The sequence below is a fragment of the Microtus oregoni genome, unplaced genomic scaffold (genome assembly GCF_018167655.1).
Source record: "Microtus oregoni isolate MIOR12 unplaced genomic scaffold, Mior012 000036F_ref0000092, whole genome shotgun sequence".
In the NCBI taxonomy this organism is placed as follows: domain Eukaryota; kingdom Metazoa; phylum Chordata; class Mammalia; order Rodentia; family Cricetidae; genus Microtus; species Microtus oregoni.
The window spans coordinates 27,064,217-27,087,531 of record NW_024543095.1 but is presented as its reverse complement, the minus strand read 5'-3'; the positions used below and the strand labels follow the sequence as shown (position 1 = coordinate 27,087,531).

Below are 23,315 nucleotides of genomic sequence, written 5' to 3'. Positions count from 1 at the left end.
CTTTAAAGAAACTAAGTTGTAGCTAAAGCCTAAAGTGCTCTGCTCAAAACCGTCCCCGAGGGGGGTGGGAGTTTTTGGCAGCTGCGAGGCGCCGCTCCAGGTCTCGGATAGTGTTCTGGAGACTCGCAATCTCCTTGCTCTTTTCCTCTTGAAGATGTTGAAGCTTCTAAATGAAGCAGAAGAAAGGCTGTCATTGCAATTTAGAAGTAAGATTAAGTATAAGGAAAGACAAAACAACAATCAAAACACACCGGAGGCTTATATTTTTAAGACTATCTTACTGTGAAAAACCTATAGCTTCACTTTTGTGTGATTGAAAGGAAAAAACTGGTATAAGGCTACAAAACTAATTTACTATATTTAAAATAAACATTAGGAAATAAATGTTCATAGGAACACATTGATGCAATTAATTTACTGAAGACAGAGTCATGGGACAAAATGCACCTACCCTTCTGTAGATACTCTGCGGCAAAATAGTAGCATCCGGATACGACTTTGATTTAGTTTGAACTCTTGCTAGTTTTGTGTCAAACTGAACCAAATTCAAAAAAAGAAAGTCATTAAGGCTATTGTGGTTCAATACTCAGAAACAATGTTTCTACAGAAAATGTATACCAGCAACATCCTTTGCTATATATTTTGTAATTGAACACACTCTAATAGCAGACAGAAAAGTCTTTATGAAACAATTTGAAAAAAGAACAAAGACTATCCAAACAAGATTCAGCTAGATGGTGGGTTAAAATTGTTTGGGGGGCTTTAAAAGAGGGCCAAAAGCCTGGGTGCTACCTCTAGAGATAGCACGGTACTTTTCCTCTAAATACCATTGCTCTCCCCCATTCCATGTGAGGCATACTCTTGATCTCCAAGTAGAAAACGTTTCCCGTCACTACAAAAATCCCCTGTAATCCACAGTCTCAGGAGATATGCTCACAGATCTTTCAAACTTTGAAGCCAAATATTAGAAATTGATTTAGTCAATTCAGGCTTTTTTTTGGATTAAATTGAGTCAAATTAAAAGATCTGTACAGCCTATTCTTATAAGCCTTTTTTTTTTTTTTTTTTTTTTTTTTTTTTTTTTTTTTTTTTTTTAGTTTTTAGAGACAGGGTTTCTCTGTGGCTTTGGAGCCTGTCCTGGAACTAGCTCTGTAGACCAGGCTGGCCTCGAACTCACAGAGATCCGCCTGCCTCTGCCTCCCGAGTGCTGGGATTACAGGCGTGCGCCGCCACCGCCTGGCCCATTTTTAAAGCACAATGTTCCACTATAGTTCTTCCTTTTAGATGAACCTTAGTGTGGCCTCTCAGAAAACTAGATAAGCTTTCCATGAGATTGTGTTCTGGTTTTAGGAGAGAACTGGAGTTATAATGAAGATACACAAAGACATCCGAGTACTAGTCAAATAGTATAATCAGACTAGTCTATTGGCAGATCCCAGATAGCAAATAAAACACAAATTCCTAACTGAGAGATGGTAAGTTGCGGGTACATCTTGAAATAAGGCCCGCTGTATTTCAGTTGGCAATCCAGCCCTCTCTGTGGATAGACTAGCCTAGGAGGCAGAGGTGACCCATCAGCAGCTGTCTAGCAGTGCAGTGGCAGCAACAGCAGTAGCAAAATCCCTCTGAAGCAGTGTAACCCTTTCTGTCCCCAAATGTTACCTAAAAGCACCCTAGGCATTGCAACGTTCCTGGAAAATAAAGAGTAAATTATTTTAATTAAGCTCTGTGAATTTTTGCATAATGTAATGTCAAAGTAGAGATGGGTGGAAGTCATGGCATAATACTGGAAGAAGAGGTTGGTAGAATGTAGAAAATACGCAAAAGACAAATACTTTGTTAACACATCAGTATCCATGAGATTCTGACATTAGTGGAATAAATAGTTCATTGAAAAGAAAGAAACTACAAAACTTATGAGATATACTTATTTAAAGTACATATACAAATGTTTCAAAGAAGTTTTGTTTGTCTCTAGAATATATGTTTTCCTGGAACTATATTAGAGAAATTTGCCTGCTTTTATCCCATATAGAACAAAAGGGTTCCGTGATTTCTTCTGGAGAGAAATTTTGCCAAAGATTTGTTGTACTCTTGCCATGCTGGCGTGGTGGCTGTGCGCCTCCTGTGTGGAGCAGACTGTAAAACAGCTAACTCCCGAGTTGCTCTCCTCATTCTCAGAGGAAGCAATGTCCTTCCTGGAAGTCAGGACCTTCTTTTGATCAAGCCTATGACTGGTAGCCTGCTGACTGAGCGCTGCTCTTGCTGGAGAATGAGAATGCGTGGAGCCTTCTTAGAAGGTTCTATCTAGTCCTGAAATTGATGTCACTGCAATAGGAGACAAAGCATGGTTAGACTAAGGAACACACTTGTGTTTAGCAGACTTGCAAGCACCTACTTCTAGATGTAGTTTGAGTATTTCGTTTTGCTTTTCCTTCTCTTGAGTTCTTAACTTTTCATTTAACTCTGATATTTCCATCTCTTTCTTTATCATTAATTCTTTGTGCTTTTCTTCATTTAATTCAACTAAGTAAAACAAAAATAAATTTAGTCATTTAACAGTTCAAAGTTATGTGCTTCCATTTATTATTTTTTTCATTTGCTTATTCAGCATGTTTATTGATCACATGTGTACCAGGCATTATACTAAACATCCATACAGAATATATGTGTCCTCTGTTTTCACTGAATTTCTGCTTTGGGCTAGGAGGCAGCCATTAATTACAGCTGTGATTGGGACAATGCAGGAAGAACATGCAAAGTGTTGGCAACTTAGGGGAAACTATTACTTTTCCCATCACTGTAACAAAATACCCGAAAAGAAGCCACTTAGGGGAAGAAAGGTTTGTTTTGGCTCACAGTATTAGTAGATTCAAGCCACCGTGTGGAAAAGACACACCATGAGTAGGTCTGTAGTGCTGGCAGCCTGCAGTGGCTTCTTGATCTCAGTGGACCAGGAAGCAGACAGATAATATGAAGTCAGGTTGGACTGTAAACATAAGGTTTCCTGCCCATGACACACTTCTTCTAGGTAGGCTCTCCCTCCCAAAGGTTCCACAATCTCCCCAAACAGCACCAACTGGGGACCAACTGTGCAAACAGCCAGTGGGGACATTTTACATCCAAAAGGTGAGAAAATTGTTAACCAAATAAGCCTAAAATGGAGGGGCCTTTCTCGGGATGCTATCTCTAAGGCAGAACATCACATAAAAAGCCGTTTCTAGGTACAGGTGTTAAAACAAATGAGAACTGTTGAGAGAAGTGCTGGCTCCATCTTAGGAGAAAGAAACCAGAGGTACAAGATGGACTCATTACCCAAGGTCACTTTACAGTGTGGTTTTGTTGGGGAACCTGGCTTCCCAGCTATTATTTGCATGCATGTGGTCCCCTAGACTGCACAGAGCACACACATTTGAGTTGTGGTGGTTTGAATGAGAATGGCCCCATAGGTTCATGTGTTCAAATGCTAATGCTTAGTCACCAGGGAATGGAACTATTGGTCCACATTAGGCAGAATTGATAACAAACATGAACAAGGCTTAGAACTATTATATTTATGTTGCATAAATATACAAAACTTAAATTAAAATGTATCAAGGTGTGTTCATTCAAGAATACTATTATTGGAAAAAATAATATGCACCTTTAAATTGCTGCACAATATGTCAGAACTCAATAAATTAAAAATGTAAAGTTACCTTTTTTCTGCATATCCTGATAAAGTTTGCTCATTTCGATTTTATGTCCCTCCTCTTTGATTTTCATTTCACTTATGAGTTTGGAAATACTGTTCTTATATTCCTAGACATTAAAATATATTCATTTTCAATGTAATAATTAAAAAGATTAAATTCCCAGCTAACATTAATTTTGGCATGCAACCATATCCAGTGCTTTTTATTATACACAAATAACAAGTTTTATTATCCACACATATAGATCACTGTGCCTTGTTCATATGTGCACCCATTTCCTGTCCCTCCCTCAGCTATTCCTTTTCCTCTCTCAAGACAGCCCCTCTTATGCTGAAGACATACCCAGATTCTGCGTAAGAGATTTTGCTGTATTTTGTTTGACTTCCTCCCTGTTGTGGTGTGAATGTGGACTAATCCCACATGCTCATGTGTCCGGATGCCTGATCACCAGACAGGAATCCTGTTTTCAGAGATCTTGGAACAGTTAGGAGGCACTTACACAATGTGTAAAGGCTTATCACTGGGGGTAAATCTTGAGATTCGCAGCCTGTCTCTACTTTCTGCTCAAAATCTGCTTCCTGACAGGGGCTGCAATGTGGCCTGTGGCCTCAGTTCCTTGTTCTTTCTCTGCTGTGACCAGATGTGTTCTCCAAACTGTGCGCCTAAAGAAAACTTTCCTTCTTTAAACTGTTTCTTGTCAGGTACTTAGCTGTGGCAGCAAAAGTACTGATGTGTATTATCTTTCCTTGTTCCTCCTCCCCACTTCCTCGAGACTCCTTTTTCCTCCACGTTGTATTGTACCCCTTCTACTCTGTTCCTCTCTCTCTCTTTCTCTCTCTCTCTCTCTCTCTCTCTCTCTCTCTCTCTCTCTCTCACACACACACACACACACATACACACTCACTCACAACACTCTCACATACTCTTCTACAACACACACGCATGCTCTCTCTCTCACTTACTTAAACTGTGTATATATTCCCATTCCTAGCCTCATTTTACTCAAGTCTTTGTTCAAGACATTTTGTTTCCACCTTCATGTCAAATATATGTGCATGATCTTATGCATTTATATAAAATCTAGGAAGCACAAATGAAAGAAAATATAATGATATTTGTTTTTAGAAGATTGGTTTAATTTAATATGATTATCTCCAGTTGTATCCATTTCCCTACAAACAACCTAACTTCATTTTTCTTTATGGCTGAAAAAAGATATCACTTTATATAGATACATTTTTGTTTGTTTCTCTCTTTCTTATTAATTAACTAATTAGTTAATTTTCTCCAGCGTGATCACAGTTTCCCCTCCCTTCCTCCTCTTCTCCCAGTCCCTCCTTGCACGTCTCTCCCTCTCCCCATCCCTTCAGAAAAGTGCAGGTCATCCATGTTTATCAACCAGTCACAGTTTATCAAGTTGCAGTGAGACTAGGTGCCTCATTAATGCTGGACAGGTAATCCAGCAGGAGGAAAGGGTGCTAAGAGCAGGCAACTGAGGCAGAGGCAACTTCTGCTCCTGCTGCCAGGAGTCCCACAGGAAGATGAAGTCATGCAACTGAACACATGTGCAGAGAACCCAGGTCAGTCCTATGCAAGTTCTCTGGTTGATGGTTCAGTCTCTGTGAGTCCCCATGAGCCCAGGTCAGTTGACTTTGTGTGTTTTCTCGTAGTGTCCTTGGCCTCTCTGGTTCCCATAACCCTTCCTCCTTTTCTTCCACAGGATTCCTTGGGCTCTGCCTAATGTTTGGCTGTGGGTCTCTGCATCTGTTTCCATCATTTGCTGGGTGAAACCTTTCTGATGACAACTGGGCTAGGTACCATCTATGAGTATAGCAGAATATCATTAGGAATCATTTCATTGACTTTGTTTCTATAGTGATGCCCAGGTGACGTATAGGATTCTCTCCTGAGTGTTTCAGCCAGTGAGGGGCAGGACCAGTTCTCCGTAGTGTTGCAGCTAGTGAGGGGGTGGGGCCAATGCTGTACAGTCCTGTCCTCTTGGTTTTGGTGGTATCAGGGGCCATGGACATCAAAAGAGATGCATCAGAGCTATGAAACCAGACATGGGTCCTAGGAGCAGCCCAGGCCCAGACATCATCATGGCCCTGGGTGGTTATCAAGGCACCCATTTCAGCCCACTCCTCAGCTCTTTCACTTCTCCAGGTCTACCTTTGACCATAGCATATGAACATACAGTCTTTCTCGCCCTCTCTTCCAGAACACACCATATATTTGCTCCCCATAATAGTACCCATCTTTCTGGCATGGTCCGGAGCTGTTGCTGAAGTTCCCTCCTGTGCCTCATTTTTTAATATGATGTCTAGTTTCTGGAGTCCTTTATATATTTTGGAAATCAGCCCTCTGTCAGATGTGAGGTTGGTGAAGAGCTTTTCCCATTTTGTAGGCTGCCATTGTGCCCTTTTGATGATTTTCTTTTCCTTACAGAAGCTTTTCAGTTTCAGGAGGTCTCATTTATTAATGATATATATTTTTAAATCCATTACTTTACTGTTGGATATTTAGGTTGGTTCTATAACTTAGTTATTATGAACAGTGCTACAATAAATACTGATGTACAAGTAATTCTATGATTTGATGATATAGAACCTCTTTGGTAAATAGCCAGGAACGGTATAGCAGGGTCATATTGTAAATGTAGTTTTAGTTTCTTGAGAAACCTGCACACTGACTTCCATGGTGCCTGGACTAGTTTATATTCCCACTAGCACATATAGGGGCTTCTTCTTGTTCATGTCCTTAGTTACTTTTTCTAATGCTGTGAAGAAACACCATAACCAAGGCAACTGATAGAAGAAAGAGTTTATTGGGGCTTGCTTACAGTTCATGATCATCACAGCAGGGAGATGGAAGGAGGCAGGCAGGGTCCTGGAGAAGTAGCTGAGAGCATATTCTTATCCAAAAGTAGAAGTCAGGAGGGAGGGAGTGAGTGAGGGAGGGAGGGAGGGAGGGAGAGAGAGAGAGAGAGAGAGAGAATGGTGCACATGTATGTAGAGGTCAGAAGACAACTACCTGGAGGTGATTCCACTTTTACATGGGTTCTGGGGATTAAAATGAAGTTTTCTGGCTTGCTTGACAGGCGTGTGCTTTAACCTCATTGGCCTTTGTACAGATTTTTGAGAGCTCTTTGTGTAGTCTAGGTATTGATCCTGTCTGATGAGCAGGTAGTGAAGGTTTTCTTCCATTTTGTAGGTTATTTCATTACTCAACTGTTTTCCTTGCTGTAAGAAGACTTTTAACCCCACGAGGTGCCATTTATCTGCTGCTGGCATTGTTTTCTGGAGTGGCCACTGAAAAAGTCCTTACCTATGCTCTATCTTTATTTGTTTCCCCAGGTTTTCCTCTAACAGCTTTAGGATTTCATGTTTCACACTAACCCTTCAGTCCAATTGGAGGTGATTCTTGTGGAGGTTGAGAAAGGTAGTTAATTTCGTTCTTCTTTTCCTGGACATCCAGTTGTTGAAGAAGTTGTCATTTCTCTAGTATCTACTTTTGACATCTTTGTAAATAACCAGGAGCCTAAAGTTGTGCGGTTGTGTATCTAGTCTATATTTGGGTTCTTTATTCTAGTCCGTTGAGCCACATGCTTGTTTTTGTGCTAGTACCATGTTATTTTTTTTTATTACTAAGGCTTTGCAGTATAACTTGAAATTACAGCTGAGATTTTGTGCAAAACCATGTGTGCATATATTTGTGAGCATGTTCTTTTGACAAATGGTTTATAGTTATTCCTAATATTCAGTGGTATTGAGAAGGTAAAACAAAACAAAGACTTCAGAAAAATCTAGATGTACTGGCTGGTGTGTCTATAATTAAATACAATTACTCGGTGAGATGAATGATGATTGGTGTTGTCGACTTGACAGAACCTATAATTACCTGGGAGATAGGCCAGGGTATGCCTGTTAGGGAGTATATTGACTACGTTAATTGATATGGGAGGACTCATTTTAATTGTGTGTGTATGTATGTGTGTGCGTGTGTGCATGTGTGTTCTGGTCTATAACAAGTATTGAAACCAAGCAAACACTTTTTCACCCCTGTCCGTCTCCTGGCTGTGGGTGATAAGACCAGCTGCTTCTAGCTCCTGCCCCTGCCTTCTCAACCATGAAGGTATAGTGGATTTTTGATCTGTGAGTCAGCACAAATCCTTTCTTCATTAAGTCCTTTTGTTAGTGTCTTTTGCCACAGCAACATAAAAATAGCCAGGACAACTAGTTTAAATGCACAGTCTAGACTACCATTTGTGCTATTTATCCTGCTACAGGAGTTGCAGGATTGACCAAACCTGTAAGATTTTTAGATGTGATTAAAGCTGGGCAGAGTCAATGCAGAGAGAACCTCAAAGCTGGCTATTTTACCCATTTGTGTGTACCCAGGTTTCTAGGGCAACTAGAAGAGGCAACAGAATGTTCCCTATAAACTACATGAGGTGAGTAAGTCACTGTTGCTCTAAGAAGCGTGAGAAAATTCTATGTACCTTTCCACCTGCAGATGCCACTACTAAGTGGAAAGCATGCATCAATTTGATAAAATCCATAATTTCACTCCAGCTTCTGGGCATAAGGGCTGTCATACATGTAGACTGAGGTAGGCTCTAACTTGGTAGGGAGTGAGGGAAATCTTTCTTATTATATTAGCCTGTGTAAGTTCAAAGGAATAATACCTTCTTTTCCTTAATAACGCCAATCCTGCCTTTTTACTTAGTTTCTGGAAACTTTAAATTATAAGGGATAGCTTCTGGCTGTGTTCTTGTCTCATGAAACTTATGAATTTTCTATGTGTAATGTACAGAATCACCTACCAACTATTTCTATTAAGCATCTTCCATTGTTCCTAAGAAGTGGTTCTCCATGAGTTTTGGTTTTAGCATGAGGGTCCATATTAGTAAATTATCATTGCATTGAGGTCATGTAAGAAGTATACTTTGGGCAAGTTGTTTAAAAAATTAAAAATGGATTGTGGTGCTTTATACTTTTCACCTCACTGAGTTATATATAGGAAGAAGCATGGTCAGTCTTGAAGTTTTAGAAGGGAAAAGGGTAAAATTTTCTGTTTCTGTACCTGGACTGCAAACTGACTCACCATCTACTGTGGAACTCGGCAGTTAAGATTTGGAAAGAAAGGAGCAGAGAAGAATTAAGGAAGGAGAGGAAAGAAAAACAGAAAAAAGTATCTCAGATACTTAACTGAAAGTCTAAGTCCTCCAAAAGAATAGGCGAATGCTTGTTCTTACTGGTGGGCATTACTCAGAAGTCCCAGGCTGGGTGCTAAGATAAGCAGTGTTTCCTTAAGAGCCCGTCACACAGGAACTCATTAAGTTATAAGAAGATCCTTCAAGCTAAGCCTGCACAGATTCAACATGAATTTTGGAGATCTTTGAGTTTGATATGTTGGTTCTTGGAAATGAGAAAAAAGTTATTCAACAAATCCCCTCAATGGGTAGGTGGCTAAGAATTAGCATTTTTTTTTTTTTTTACCTTTTTGAGAAACTGTGTTACATGTTCTGCAGTTCATATCACTACACTGTTTCTGAAGGATGGAAGTCAATGTGGCAGAGTATAATGACCACTGGAAAGAACTAATGTGTGCTCTACACGAAGTCCCCCCATTATTTGGATGGTGCAATGATTACCCAAATCACAAAGAATACAGACTCACTCTTTTATAGTAAAACAATTAAAAATATTAACCAACAGAATATAATCTAAAGTAAGTCTATTAGCACAATTGAAAACCATATAGCAAAATAATTACATTTCTTCCTGGTTAAAAAAAACAGTGTGTAAGTGGTATTAGTGCATTATGTTTTGTAAAAAAGTCTACAAGTCACAAAAGTTATCACTCATTTATTAAAGATTTTTACATATATGACATGTATATATATATATATATATTACACTTATATAATTTTTGGTGTGTTCGTTAATTAAAACAACTTGCTTCAGGAACATACCTAAGCATAATAAAGGCAATATACAGTGAATCAACAGCCAACATCACAATAAATGGAGAGAAACTCAAAGTGATCCCACTGAAACTAGGAAAGGTTGTCTGCTTTCTCCATGTCTATTCGATATAGTTCTTGAGGTTCTAGCTAGAGCAATAAGACAGCAAAAGGAGATCCAGGGAAACAAATCAGAAAAGAAGTCAAACTCTCACTATTTGCTGATAATAGGATATTATTACATAAAGGAACCCAAAATTTCTACCGAGGAACTTCTACAACTCATAAACACCTTCAGTAATGTAGCAGGATACAAGATTAACTAAAATAAAATCAGTAGCCCTCCTGTACACAGATGATAAATGGGCTCAGAAAGAAATCAGAGAAACATTACCCGTCCAATAGCCACAAATAACATAAATTATCTCAGAGTACTGTAACCAAACAATTGGAAGACTGGTATGACAAGAACTTTAAATCTTTAAAGAAAGAAATTGACGAAGACACCAGAAAATGAAAAGATCTCCCATACACTTGGGTAGGTAGAATTAATATAGTAAAAATAACAATCTTACCAAAAGCAACCTATAGATTCAATACAATGCCCATCAAAATCCCAGCAAAATTCTTCACAGACCTCAAAAGAACAATACTCAATTTCATATGGAAAAGCAAAAAGCCCAAGATAGCCAAAACAATCCTGTACAATAAAGGAACTTCTGGAGGCATCTCAATCCTTGATTTCAAACTCGACTACAGAGCTACAGTACTGAAAACAGCCTGGTACTGGCATAAAAATAGACAGGAGAACCAATGGAATTGAACTGAAGACCCAAATATCAATCCACACACCTATGAACACCTGATTTTTTACAAAGAAGCAAAAAAAAATATAAAATGGAAAAAAGAAAGCATATTCAACAAATTGTGTTGACATAACTGGATATCAGCATGTAGAAGAATAAAATTAGATCCATATCTACCACTATGAACAAAACTCAAGTCCAAATGAATCAAAGCCATAACATAAAGCTCAACATAAAGCCAACCACACAGAACCTCATAGAGGAGAAAGTGGGAAGTACACTAGAATGCATTGGCACAGGAGACCACTTCCTAAATATAACCCCAGTAGCAAGATAATGAGAAAAATAATTAATAAATGGGACTTTCTAAACTGAAAACCTTCTGTAAAGCAAAGGACACAGTCAACAAGACAAAATGGCAGAATGGGAAAAGATCTTCACCAACTCCACATTGGACAGAGGTCAGATCTCCAAAACATACATAGAACTCAAGAAATTGGTCATCAAAAGAACAGATAATCCAATAAAAAATGGAGTAGAGACCTAAGCAGAGAATTCTCAACAGAGGAATCTAAAATGGCTGAAAGACACTTAAGAAAATGCCTAACATCCTTAGCCATCAGAGAAATGCAAATCAAAATAACTCTGAGATTTCATCTTACACCTTTAAGAATGGCCAAGATCAAAAACACTGATGACAACTTATGCTGGAGAGGATGCGAGAAATGGGAATACTTCTGCATTGCTAGTGGGAGTGCAAACTGGCATAGCCCCTTCAGATATCTGTATGGGGATTTCTCAGAAAATTAGGAAACAACCTTCCTCAAGACCCAGCAATACACAATGAAGTACTACATAGCAGAAAAAAATAATGACATCATGAAGCAGGCAAATGGATGAATCTGGAAAACATCATATTGAGTGAGGTAACCCAAACCTAGAAGGGTAAATATAATAATCATTCATAAGTGGCTTTTAGACATAAAACAAAGAAAAACCAGCCTACAATTCACAATCCCAGAGAACTTAGAAGTAAAAAGGACCCTAAGAGAGACATACATGGATCTAATCTACATGGGAAGTAGAAAAAGACAAAATCTCTTGAGTAAATTGGGAGCATGGGAACCATGGGAGAGCTTTGAAGGGGAGGGGAGAGAATGGGAGAGGAGCAGAAAAAATATATAGCTCAATAAAAATAATAAAAAATATTAAAAAACTCAACTTGCTTCTTCTTTGAGTGAACAAATGCTTTTCAAGGGTCTAACTGAATACAATAGATTATAAACTCACCTGCTCATGAGATTTTAACTTTTCTTTCATAAAATCAACATTTCTTTTTAGTTGTTCATTTTCATCTGTATATAAATAATCAAGGAACATATTACTAAATAGACTTAAAATTAATTATCTGTAACATTTACATTTCTGATCATGCATGTGCTCTGGAAGTATGCTAGACACTGGGAATGCAGGAACATTAAGAATTTTTTTGCTTTTCACTGAACTTACAGTCTAGTTGTGTGGTAGATGCAACAGCTTTATTAGATAAACTTTCTCTAGTGGCACTGTGCTTGAAATTCTGTGAGAACATGTGGTGAGGCAGACCTGGGTCATCTTGATATTGAATAAGGGTTTGGGGAAGAAGCAGCCAACCTGAACTGAGATTTAAGAGGTAAGGCTTGTTCTGCCTTTGAGAACTGCATTCCAGACACAGAGAAGTGTGTAGCAGAGGAGGGAAACAATTTCAGAAGCCAGTGTGATGGCTTGCCCTTGTAATTCTAGCTCTTAGGAGACTAAGGTAGAAGGACTACTGCAAATTCTGGACCAGTCTGTGCTAAATTATAATGGGCTTTTTCTTGTTGTTTTTAATGAGCTTTATTTTATGATTGAGTTTCCTATGCTTTAAAAGTCTAGGCACCATTTTATCGTGATGAAATATATTCAACAACACTTACTGCTTCAGCTATTCTAGGCGCACAGTTCAGAGGCATTAAGTATAATGTGAGTAACCATCTTGACTTCCATCTCTGGAATTTATTATCTTCCCATAGTGTATATGCTGTGTCTATGAGACACTAATCTCTCCTATTCTGTCCTCCAGCCCTTGGTAACTTGTTATTTCCATCTCTATGAATTTTACTATTCTAGGTACCAGGCAAAAGCGGAACTAGATAGTCTCTGAGACTCTGTACTTGTTTAGCATATTTCACCTAGCACAATGTTTTCAAGTTTATGTTGTAGCATGTATCCAAATTTCACTCCATCTTAAGGATGCCTAACTGTAGTGAGCCGGACAGGATCGCCATTACAAGATGGCGCCGACATCCTGTCTTGTTGGTTATAAACAACTCCATATTTGGCTATGGCTTTGAGAGCTGCGTGTCCCTGCTTCCCGCATGCGCGGTGGATGAGGATCCTTGAGCCTATCCCGATGTGGTCTGGTGTCAGCTGTTGGTGGCAGCCAATCACAGGGCGACCCATGTGCCAATTCCCTATTTAAGCGGCTGCCAAAGTGCCCCCCCCATCCCTTCGCTTCCTGCTGCCTCTCCCCTTCGCTCCCTGCCCCTCCGCTCCCTGTTCCTCGTTTTCCCGCCCTCTCGTTCCATGCTCCCCATCAATCAAGGGCACTCCAGTAAAAGCGTGATCTGAGTGGAATCCTGATGTGGTGGTCGTTCTTTCTCGCCGGTCGAGAGGTCCGCCACACCTAACATTTCGCCCTATGCATATACCTCACTTGTTTACCCATCTGTAGATGAACACTGGCATTACTCAGCAGCTATGTTATTTTGATGGACATTTACAAAAAGGAAAAGGTTTATTTTGCTTACAGTTCTGTGAGTTTCTGTTCATGACTCTACCCATTGATTTGAGCCTGTGGTAGCACACAGTGAAAGTGCAGGGCAGGTCAAAGCTGTTCACTGTATGTGGCTGGTTTGCGATAGAGAAAAAAGAGGCAAAGGTTCTCCCCCAGTGTTCTTTCTCCTATGGGCTGAAGACAAAGTTTCTAACACATGGACACATTTTATATCCAATCTACAAGGAGGCTATTTCCACCTTTTGGCCTTTGTGATTAAAGTTGCTATGAATACTAGCATACAAAATTTTATGTATCTGATTTTTATTTTTTTTTGTAAATTCCTCAGAGTGAAATTTCTGAACCAAATGGTAATTCTAGGTTTCATTTTTCTGAGTAATCACTAATTTGTGATAATGGCTACATTACATTCTATCAGCAATACCAACACACCTTGTGTTTTGAGATAGAGTCTCTCAGTGGTCTGGAGTTTGCCAAGTAGGTCAGTCTAGGTGGCCCCTGAATGAGCTATAGGGCTTCACCTGTCTCTGCCTTTTACCATGCTGTGTTTATAGGCAGATACCACCATACCTGACTTTCTTTTGCTCACTCTTCCCTCCTTCCTTCCCTCCCTTTCCTCTTTTAAATACACTTTCCCTATGGATTGTACTCATGTAAGCAGTTTATTGAATTAACTATCCTCCCCCCAAACCATGATTTTAAGAATGATTTCCCCAACTTACCTTTCAAATTGTGTTGATACTGAATAGTCTCTTGTAGCCCTTTTATCATAGTATGAAGAGTAGCACATTCTAAAACATAGAAGATATATTTATTTGAAAATCATCTTGGAATCTTCTTGATCGAAAGAATTGAAATAAAATAATATTTAACTGAAAATTATGTGATCTTAATAAAGCAACCAGACATCTCAAGGTACATTACAATATACGGTGTCTCTGTTAGGGCTATTATTCCTGTGATGAAACCTGGAGGCAAGAGCTACCCTGGTACCAATTTCTGTCTTAGGTGACTATTGCTGTGATGAAACCTGGAGGCAGGAGCTGATGCAGAGTCCAGGGAGGAGTGCTGCTTACTGGTTGCTCCCCATGACTTTCTCAGCCTGTTTTCTTATAGAACCCAGGACCACCCATGGGCGCCTCTACCTATAGTGGGCAGGGGCCTCCCCCATAAATCACTAATTAAGAAAATGCCCTACAGGCTTGCCTATAGCTTAATCTTCTAGAAGTATTTTCTCAAATGAGACTCCCTCCTCCTCACTTCCCCATAACCTGCACTTCTCTCTCCCTCCGTTCTTTCCCCACCCATTTCTCTATTTTTTTTTCTTGGGACAGGGTTTCTCTGTGTAGCCCTGGAAGTCCTGGAACTTGCTCTGTAGACCAGGCTGGCTCTAAATTCAGAAATCTACCTGACTCTGCCTCCCAAGTGCTGGGATTAAAAGCATGAACCACCACCTTTCTGCAAGCTCCCTCTTCTCTGATGACTCTAGCTTTTGTCAAGTTGACAGAAAACTAGCCAACACATACAGTAAGTATTTTAGTTCACCTTTTATGTGAAACAAATCCCAACACTTAGCAATAATTTTCTAAGGCACAGTACAGTAGAGACCGTCCCCCTGGGCCTTAACAATGTCTTCCCTGAAAGTGCTCCACACCTGGACATGTCAAGGAATCACCAAAAGTGTTTCCATGCAACTCTTCCAGGAAAGCACATTCTTAAAAAAAGAGAGTCAAGTCACATTAAATTTGTTCAAAGGTGGAGGGCCACAGCTAGTGAGATGGTGTAAGAGGAGATTTTTGTTACTGCTGAGCAATAAGCTCCTTCTCTTGGTACTCAAAACTAAGTCCTGGGCAAGACAGAGCTATGAAATCATTAAAACCCCTAAACACTGTTACAAAGCAACCTGAGTGCCAGTGGCTTCATACATAATGCAAAATACTTTCTTCAGTCATGATGATGAAAAGTATTTTGCCAAAGCTCAAAGCCTCATGACCAGTAACAGGTTCCCCATTTGTGGCCTGTCACCTTTCCTGCTCTTCCTGTCCTTGCCACCCACTCACACAAAGCTCTCCATCACATTCTCCTTTCTCCATGTTGCAATTTCCCAGTAACGGAATGATGGTTAACTACATTTCCCAGACAGGCGTTAGCTGATAACTTGCTTCACACATGCTACTGTGCTAGGTGATAGGATAAGAGAGGTGTGCTCAGTCATTACTTCATCATTTATTGTAAGGATCCAGCAATTAGTAAAATAAGGTAGCTGAAGTTCCTTTAGTAATCAGCAAATGAAAATCACCTTGCTACTCTGTGCATACTGGAGGTTTTTAAAGTATTTTTAAAATTTGAACACAAGATGGCAGGCTCACCATATTTTTACACGTTAGAAATTAGCTAGCCAAGGAATTCTTCATCAACTAGAATGCCATTCAATGATTTAGATAAAAGCTTTTCATTGTCTTTGTAAACTTTAATCTACATTATTCTTTCCCTCAGAATTTATTATGCTGTTTTATTAAAATTTTCTTGATTATTAAGCTATTTCTTAATAATTTAATGATTTTAGTGCAAATTTAGGATCTAGTATTAATTATCAATTTGTGTATTAGTAAATACTTCACAGAATAGTTTGAAATATTAAATACAATTAAAACATAACTTACAGCTTGGATCTGAAATTTCTCCCAAAGACTCATGTGCTAAATAAAGGTTTGGCTCATGGAGCCACTAGGAGGTGGTAGAACCTTGAGCCAGAATCTAGCAAGAAGTTAGGTCACTGATGTATTCCTTCAAAGGGAACTGTGGGACCCAGCTCTCTTCCTGGGTCTCACATTCAGCCATAGGCTTATGGGTCCTTTCTGCTGTGTGCCATGCCATCACGTGCTGCACCAGCCCAGAGTAGCGGTGGCACACGGTCAGAGACGACACTCCAAAGCGGTAAGCCCTAAATGATCTTTCTTCTTTTTTGGTTGATTTTCCCCAAGTGATTGTTACAGTAAAAGAGAGATAGTTAACTTAAGCCTATAAAAAAAGAGTCTACCAGTACTTAGTCTTCAACACTAATATTATTGCCCTCTTGATCACTCTTACAAAGTGTCCAAGATTGACATTCTTTGGTATTTAGTCAAGAAGCTATGCAAAAACCACCACAGAGATGACCTCAGCAGTTATATTCATAACAGCTAAAATTTGGATGAGAACAATGAGTCTTTTAATAGGCGAATGAATAAACTGTGGTTCTGCCACAAAATTCAATAAAAATAAGTTTTTTATTGAGCACAGAAACATGAAGCAATTTTAAATGCAAAGTCATAGAAGTCTGTCTGAAAAAGCTGCATATTATATGATTCCAACTATATGATGATTTGGAAAATGAAGACCTATACACAGTAAAATCAGTGAAGATCAGACATCCAGAGGGATCAAGGGAAGGGAGGATGTATAAACAGAGCACTGGGAGTCTTTTAGGGCAGTGAAACTAGTATCTGGTTTGATACTGTAATGATAAATAATATGACAATGTCATTACACATTTATCAAAATCCATAGAATGACTAACATAAGAAGTGAGCACTAAGTAAACTTTGGATTTTAACTAAATATCTCTCAACTCAGTATTGCCCCAGGAGCTGTAACAAAACAAGGTGTTGATGATAAGAAAACTGAAGAACCGAACAATATATGGGAATTTTCTATACTTTCATTAATTTTTCTCTATATATTTTAAACTTTCCAAAATGTCTGCCAATTAACAAATTCAAAATAAAATAATTTCTGTTATGATTTTGACACACAGTGTCATACACTTTGAAAAAGCTTTTCCATAATAAGTACATGTACTTTTAAAGTTTTTTGTAGTTTTATCTTTCTGACATTTGCTAAAATTTTAGATGTAAAGAAAAATTGAAAATATTTATATATATTTAACTTATTTCTGATATAAAATTTTTGATTATATATTATCACTAATATACAATAGGATAAATATATATATAATATATGGCCAGTTACCCCTATTATCAATACTCTATATTGATATGGTATATCTGCTGTAATTATGAATCAATATTGATGTTATTAACTAAAATTCATGCTTTATTCACATTTCTATATATTAACTTCTTTTGCTTGCCCTATGGTCTTCCACCATACCATTTTATACTTATTATTTACCATGTCGTCTTAGGCTTCTGGGTTCTGACATTCTGTTTTTTTGGTTTTGATGACCTTGACAACCCTTCTTGTCATGTCCTTCTGTGGGAAGCTGCTGATGTTTACCTCATGATTAGACTGGGGTTGTGGAATAGGGAGGAAGTTTACAAAACTAAAGCATCATTTTCATCATATCATACCACATCAAAGGTACAGACAGTTAACAAGACAGTGTTTCTGATGTCACTGATCATGTGGCAGAGGTAGCATTTGCCCAGTGTCAAGGTTTAGCACCATGTAATTTACACACTCCATCTTGTTATACTGTGTGCTTCCCTGCAGTAAAGGAAACGACTCTACTCGGCTGACGCTTACCCAGGGGAGTCAAGCTCCACCTATCTAGAACAAATTATTTATGGAAGCATTTAGAATTCAGCCACATGGGAGATCTCTTTTTCCTTTATTATTTATTTATAAAAGTTGACTAAGGTTATTTGCTTTGCATTATGGGTATAATTCAATACTGTTCTTTTTCTTGCTGAAATTATCTCAGATTTGGTCATTGAGAGCTCTTTCAGTTGGTTTCTGAGTTGTTTTGGACAAATTCTATCACTATGGTTTTTTTTCTTCTCTTTCACTTTTTAAAAAACATGTTTTATAATGAAAAAGGCCCTCTCTCTCTCTCTCTCTCTCTCTCTCTCTCTCTCTCTCTCTCTGTCCCAAGTTGAAGTGAACTCATAATCCTCCTCCTTTAGCTCCTCGAGTGCTGGAATCCTGTAATGTAACACCACACCTAGCTATTTTTTCTGTTTGAGTATTGTCTTTCTTCTGACACTACAAGATACTTCAGTCTTACAGTACAAATTTAATCCTAACCTTCACCCAGTTTTTTTTTTTTATTAGAGAAGGTATTTGAAGACAAGATCTTGGTACTGGATCATTGCTATTTAGGGCTTCTGAATATGACACAGGAAGAAAATAAATGTGCTCAATGGTCAGCTCTGAAAACATACATACAAATAACATTATACAGACTGAGCAGGTTATATTTGGGGATATATATGTATATTCATGTAACAACATTAATCAAACAAAGAGGTCATGCATTTGAAAGAAAGCAAGGAGGGATATGGGAGGGTATGGAGGAAGGAAAGGGAAGAGGGAAATGATATTATTATAATCTCAAAAAATAAAAGAAGCAATAAAAATAAAAAACCCAAAAGGAAAATACAAGCACATAGTTTCATTTAAAAAATGTTTTCACATTTACCACTTTCTTTGTGTGTCTGTGCATATGCATGTTTGCAAGTAAGTGTGACATGTTAAGTCAGAGGACAATTTTGGGGGAGCTGGTGTTTTTTTTTTTTTTTTGGATTTTTTTGGAGACAGGGTTTCTCTGTAGTGTTTGGTGCCTGTCCTGGAACTAGCTCTTGTAGACCAGGCTGGCCTCGAACTCACAGAGATCCCCTTGCCTTTGCCTCCCGAGTGCTGAGATTAAAGGTGTGCGCCACCACCGCCCGGCTTTTTTTTTTTTTTGGAAGAGCTGGTGTTCTTATCCTATGTGGATCAAACTAAGTCTAGACTTGTCCACAGGTGCCTTTGCCCATTGAGCCATCTTGTCAGCGCATAGCTTCCTTTTAAACTCTTAAAACTGGTGATCCATCTTACATTTACTTACGAGGAAATCAAGTTTTGCCCCACATGGTTTTATAGACTTGTACTGAACCTTCAATTCGCCATTTGTTACATGGGTAGTGTCTGGCAGAAGACTTAACTTTCTTCATCCTAGGTTTCTGTCATATTTTGGAGGTATACTAAAAAAGCACAATGAGACAACGGTCTGAAAAGTACTATATGCACTTAAGGTAGGTGCCACACAGGGCATAAGGTCAGTCCCTGTAGTGAGCACCTCATTGGACTACTATTTCCACAGGCAGTGGAGGACTGACCTTCTTTTATGGTGGCCTCTTTTGTTTGCATTATCTTTAATAAACTATTACTCTTCTCCAGCTGAATATCCAAACGGTTATTCTTTCCAGTGGTTTCTATCATCTTCTGCAGAAGAAATTAGGAGCATGTTAACACAAAATAAATGGCATTATTTTGACTCTTTTGCTAAGACAAATATGAAGACAAATAAGAACAAAACCCACTTAACATCTGAAAGTCTAATAACTGAATATGGGATATAATTTTAAACAAACTAGTGTACTGAGCCTTCAATATTCCCTTTTTTACAAGCATAGCCTCTGGTAGCAGACGACTTCCTTTATTCTAGGTTCTCATGTACTTAAAACTATGCTAAGCAGAGTGCAATCAGACAAGGGTCTGAAAAGTTCTACGTGCACTTAAAGTAGGTTACACTTGCAGGGCACCATGGCAGTCGCTGTAGTGAGCACCCTCACTATAATTATGACTTCCTGATCTATTTTCTATTTTAAAAATAACATGGTAGGGTTGGCGATGCAGGCCAGTGATAAACTGCTATGTTAACATTCATGAGGCCCCCTTACACACACACACACACACACACACACACACACACACACACACTCATAGAAAGGGGCATGGCAAAATATTAAATGAGCCTGTTCTAAACAAGAGGAAAATATGACCTAGTCTGAGCACCTTTCTTTCAATTATTTAACCTTTAATTACATGTTAATCAAAGGCATCTACCAAGCATAATGGTAGATGCCTACAGTCAGCCTCTCTGGAGGCTGATGCAGGAGGATGTCCTGAGCCCAGGAGTTTAAGACTAGCCTGGAGATGACAGTGATGTTTTGTCTTAAAACTTTTCTTTCCAGACGACTTTATGATGATATAAGTACACTATTTATTCTGTTCTGCACTTAGCTGTTCCACTTAGCACTATTATCTGGGAGACAATATCACAAGCACAAATCTACTGCATTCTTTTAACAGCTATTCTGAGTCTTACTTTTGAAGCTGCTATTAGGGAAAATTTTGTTGTTTATAATTTTTCTATTATAGACAATAAAGAAGCATTCTGAATATGTCTCTTTGGTGTCTTTGTTAAGAGTACAATAAGCTTCCTTGTATTCTTCAAGTACATCAATTCATCATTGATCTTGTGCTTCTGCACCTCTATTCACTTCCCCATTTTATCTTCAGCAGCTCACGCTGTATTACTTCATCTGCATTACCATTTATGTATTTCTCTAGGAGGTAAAATTCTAAATGTCAGAATACTATATCAAATTAAGAAATGAACAATTATTTCTTTTTAAGACACTTGAGAATATGATAATGTATTTCTAATTTATGTCCAAACATATGGCACTGATTCCTTTTTCACAAGAGTACTTATTTCTTTTCCCTGTTGCTATATTAATTTCTGGACTAAATTTTAGGCTATGAGAAGGAAAAGAGATAGGAGAGGAGAAAAATTAAACACATGTATGTTCTATATTATAATTAATCATCATGGTAAGACTGAAACATGAACCTATTTTACTTTCATTAAAACTATTTTAGAGTTTGTGGGCATTCTGGGATTCTCTTAACTTTAGCAAAAATACATCAACTGTTTGTTTCCTTGTGCTAGGAACATTTTTATATATTGGTACAAATAAGATGAAAAGAGAAAGGGCATTATGGAAGAGAAAGCAGAAAGAATGTAAGAGTCAGAGGATGAGGAAGAGAGTTGTAAAACCCTGTTCTCTGGACAGGGACAGGACATGGCTGTTGTACTCATGACTCATAGCAGCCACGGTCTGTACAAGATCAAGGCAGTCAACATTCCAGTGGGAGTGGAAACGGACCTATGAGGCTCTCCTTCTAGCTGAGGAGCTCCTCCTCACTGATGGTCGGGTGTGTCACATCCCTATGCACGCAGGAAATACTAACCAGACTTAGTGAGCTATTAAAGGAGGAGGAGGAGAAAGAAGGATGCTGATGATGAGATGGTGGGAAGGGGAAGTCCTGGGGGGTGTTCCATGGTATGTGAGCGGGGTTTGGGTTGAATATGATTAAGAAACATTGTAAACATGTATGATATTGCCAAAGAATATGTAAAACATTAAAGTTTAAAATATAAGAAAAGATTTAGCAAAACACACTTTTGCTACTCAAATCTGATTCATTTTAAAAATTAAAATGTATGTTTGTTCAACAATGATACATTTTACTATAATATCATACAGTGGAAAAAAGTATGTTTATTGGTGTTCTCAAATTTCTGGCATAGTATTCTTTGAGATTTGGAGACAATAAATCAGCATTCCCACGAATTCTTAGCCTTCACACTTTTTTCCTCTTCAGACATGGTTTCCTTGTGTTGCCCTGCCTGTCATGGCACTTGCTTTGTAGATCAGGCCGTCCTTGAACTGAAGTTCACCTGCCTCTGCCTCCAGAGTATGTGAATTAATTATGTGTGCCACCATGCCTGGCCACACTTTTATTATTTAGCTAACATAGCTAAAATTCATGTCTGAAGACTAAACTACACCAAGCTTATTAGTTCTTACAAAGAAATACAGCCTACAAAAATAGTCAAACAATGAAAAACGTAACTCAAAATTTGGGTCTCCCAGTAAGCAAATAGCTGCTCATAGAAACAAATACAGACACTGCCTTATGTTTTTAAAATTAAAGCCTTTGCTTATTTTTATTTTATGTCGTGAGTGTTTTGCCTGCATCTAAGCGCACCATGAATGTATAGTCCCTGTAAATGCCACAGGGGGATGGTGTATCTTCTGGAATTGAAGTTACAGACAGTTGTGAGCTGCCGAGAGGGTGTTGGGAACTGAACTCTCACCCTTAAGAGCAGCCAGTGTCCCTAACTACTGAGCAGTATCTCCAGACCTGGGTCACTTTTTTAAAAAATGAATTCCCTTTCTTCCCAGTTCCTCTCCCTGACAAAAATCTTTGTTTCTCTGCGGCCACTTGCTATGTGTTTTTACATACCTTTTCTATCTGTGAGAAGTCCTCTATCAGTTTGTCAAGATTCACATTGCTAATCTTTTTCATACTTTCTTCATTGCTTTGAGCCATGCCTGAAATAACAAAGAGTAGACAATACTAAGGAAGACCCAGAGTATTGCAGCATTGGTCGTAGTTCAAACACTAATTATCCTCTGAGCTCCATTTTACTTGGAGGACTTTTGTTATACTCAGTATTAGCAGAAGTGAAATGCATTGTTTTCTCTACTCTTTACCACACCCACCTTTGCCAATTTTTCTCTAAACACACCTAAAATTTGTAGGGTTATGTATACATGTAGAGAAATTACTTGCTTCCAATATTTAATAAAATCTACTAATGCCACTGCCTAACACTCACCTCTCTGCATATCAGCCTGGCTGGACTTAAATCCAATCTATTATCCAATCTGAGGTGTGACTTTAAAGGTAAGCATTCTCACTTGATATGCTAAACACGCTTTTTAAATGCTATGCCACAGATACCTTGTTAGCTTGCGTATGTTTCATATTTTGTCTGGCAGCATGTTTATTAAATAAATGATACATAGAAAATAATGTGCTCACACAAATGTTTCTGTATTTCTATGCTTTTCCATTTTTTCCTGTTTTTTGGGATATGATTAATTTTTAGTAACAGCTAAGAACTGAAATAAGCAAAAGTTTTTCAGTTTTAACCCTGTGGAACCAATCATAAAACGTGCTTCAGAATTCCACAGGTGAACTCATCCACACAGGATGGAGAAAGTGAATACAGCCAGCATTTTATATGTCGGAGTGGGAAGGTGTCTTAACAGAATCAAGACTAATACAGTGTCAAAGTATGAAATACTTGTCGCTGGACTTTTCACAAGTGAAAGCGGTGGTGAAATGCAAATCTGAAGCTCAGGCATTCTAGATTTGGGGAAGGACTACAAGCCGATATATTGGACGTGAAC

The 23,315-nt window shown here is 38.5% G+C and overlaps 1 protein-coding gene across 1 annotated transcript; it reads right to left on the bottom strand.

The window, feature by feature from the left end:
* Nucleotides 1–43: 43 nt before the first annotated feature.
* Nucleotides 44–22,449, bottom strand: LOC121432998 (coiled-coil domain-containing protein 152-like). Its single transcript, XM_041631218.1, has 8 exons — nt 22,363–22,449; nt 19,383–19,488; nt 14,004–14,072; nt 11,757–11,821; nt 3,699–3,801; nt 2,399–2,526; nt 452–535; nt 44–166 (listed from the first exon to the last, which is right to left on the bottom strand). Exons 1-8 carry the CDS (start codon nt 22,447–22,449, stop codon nt 44–46), a joined length of 765 nt encoding a protein of 254 aa, XP_041487152.1.
* Nucleotides 22,450–23,315: the final 866 nt, after the last annotated feature.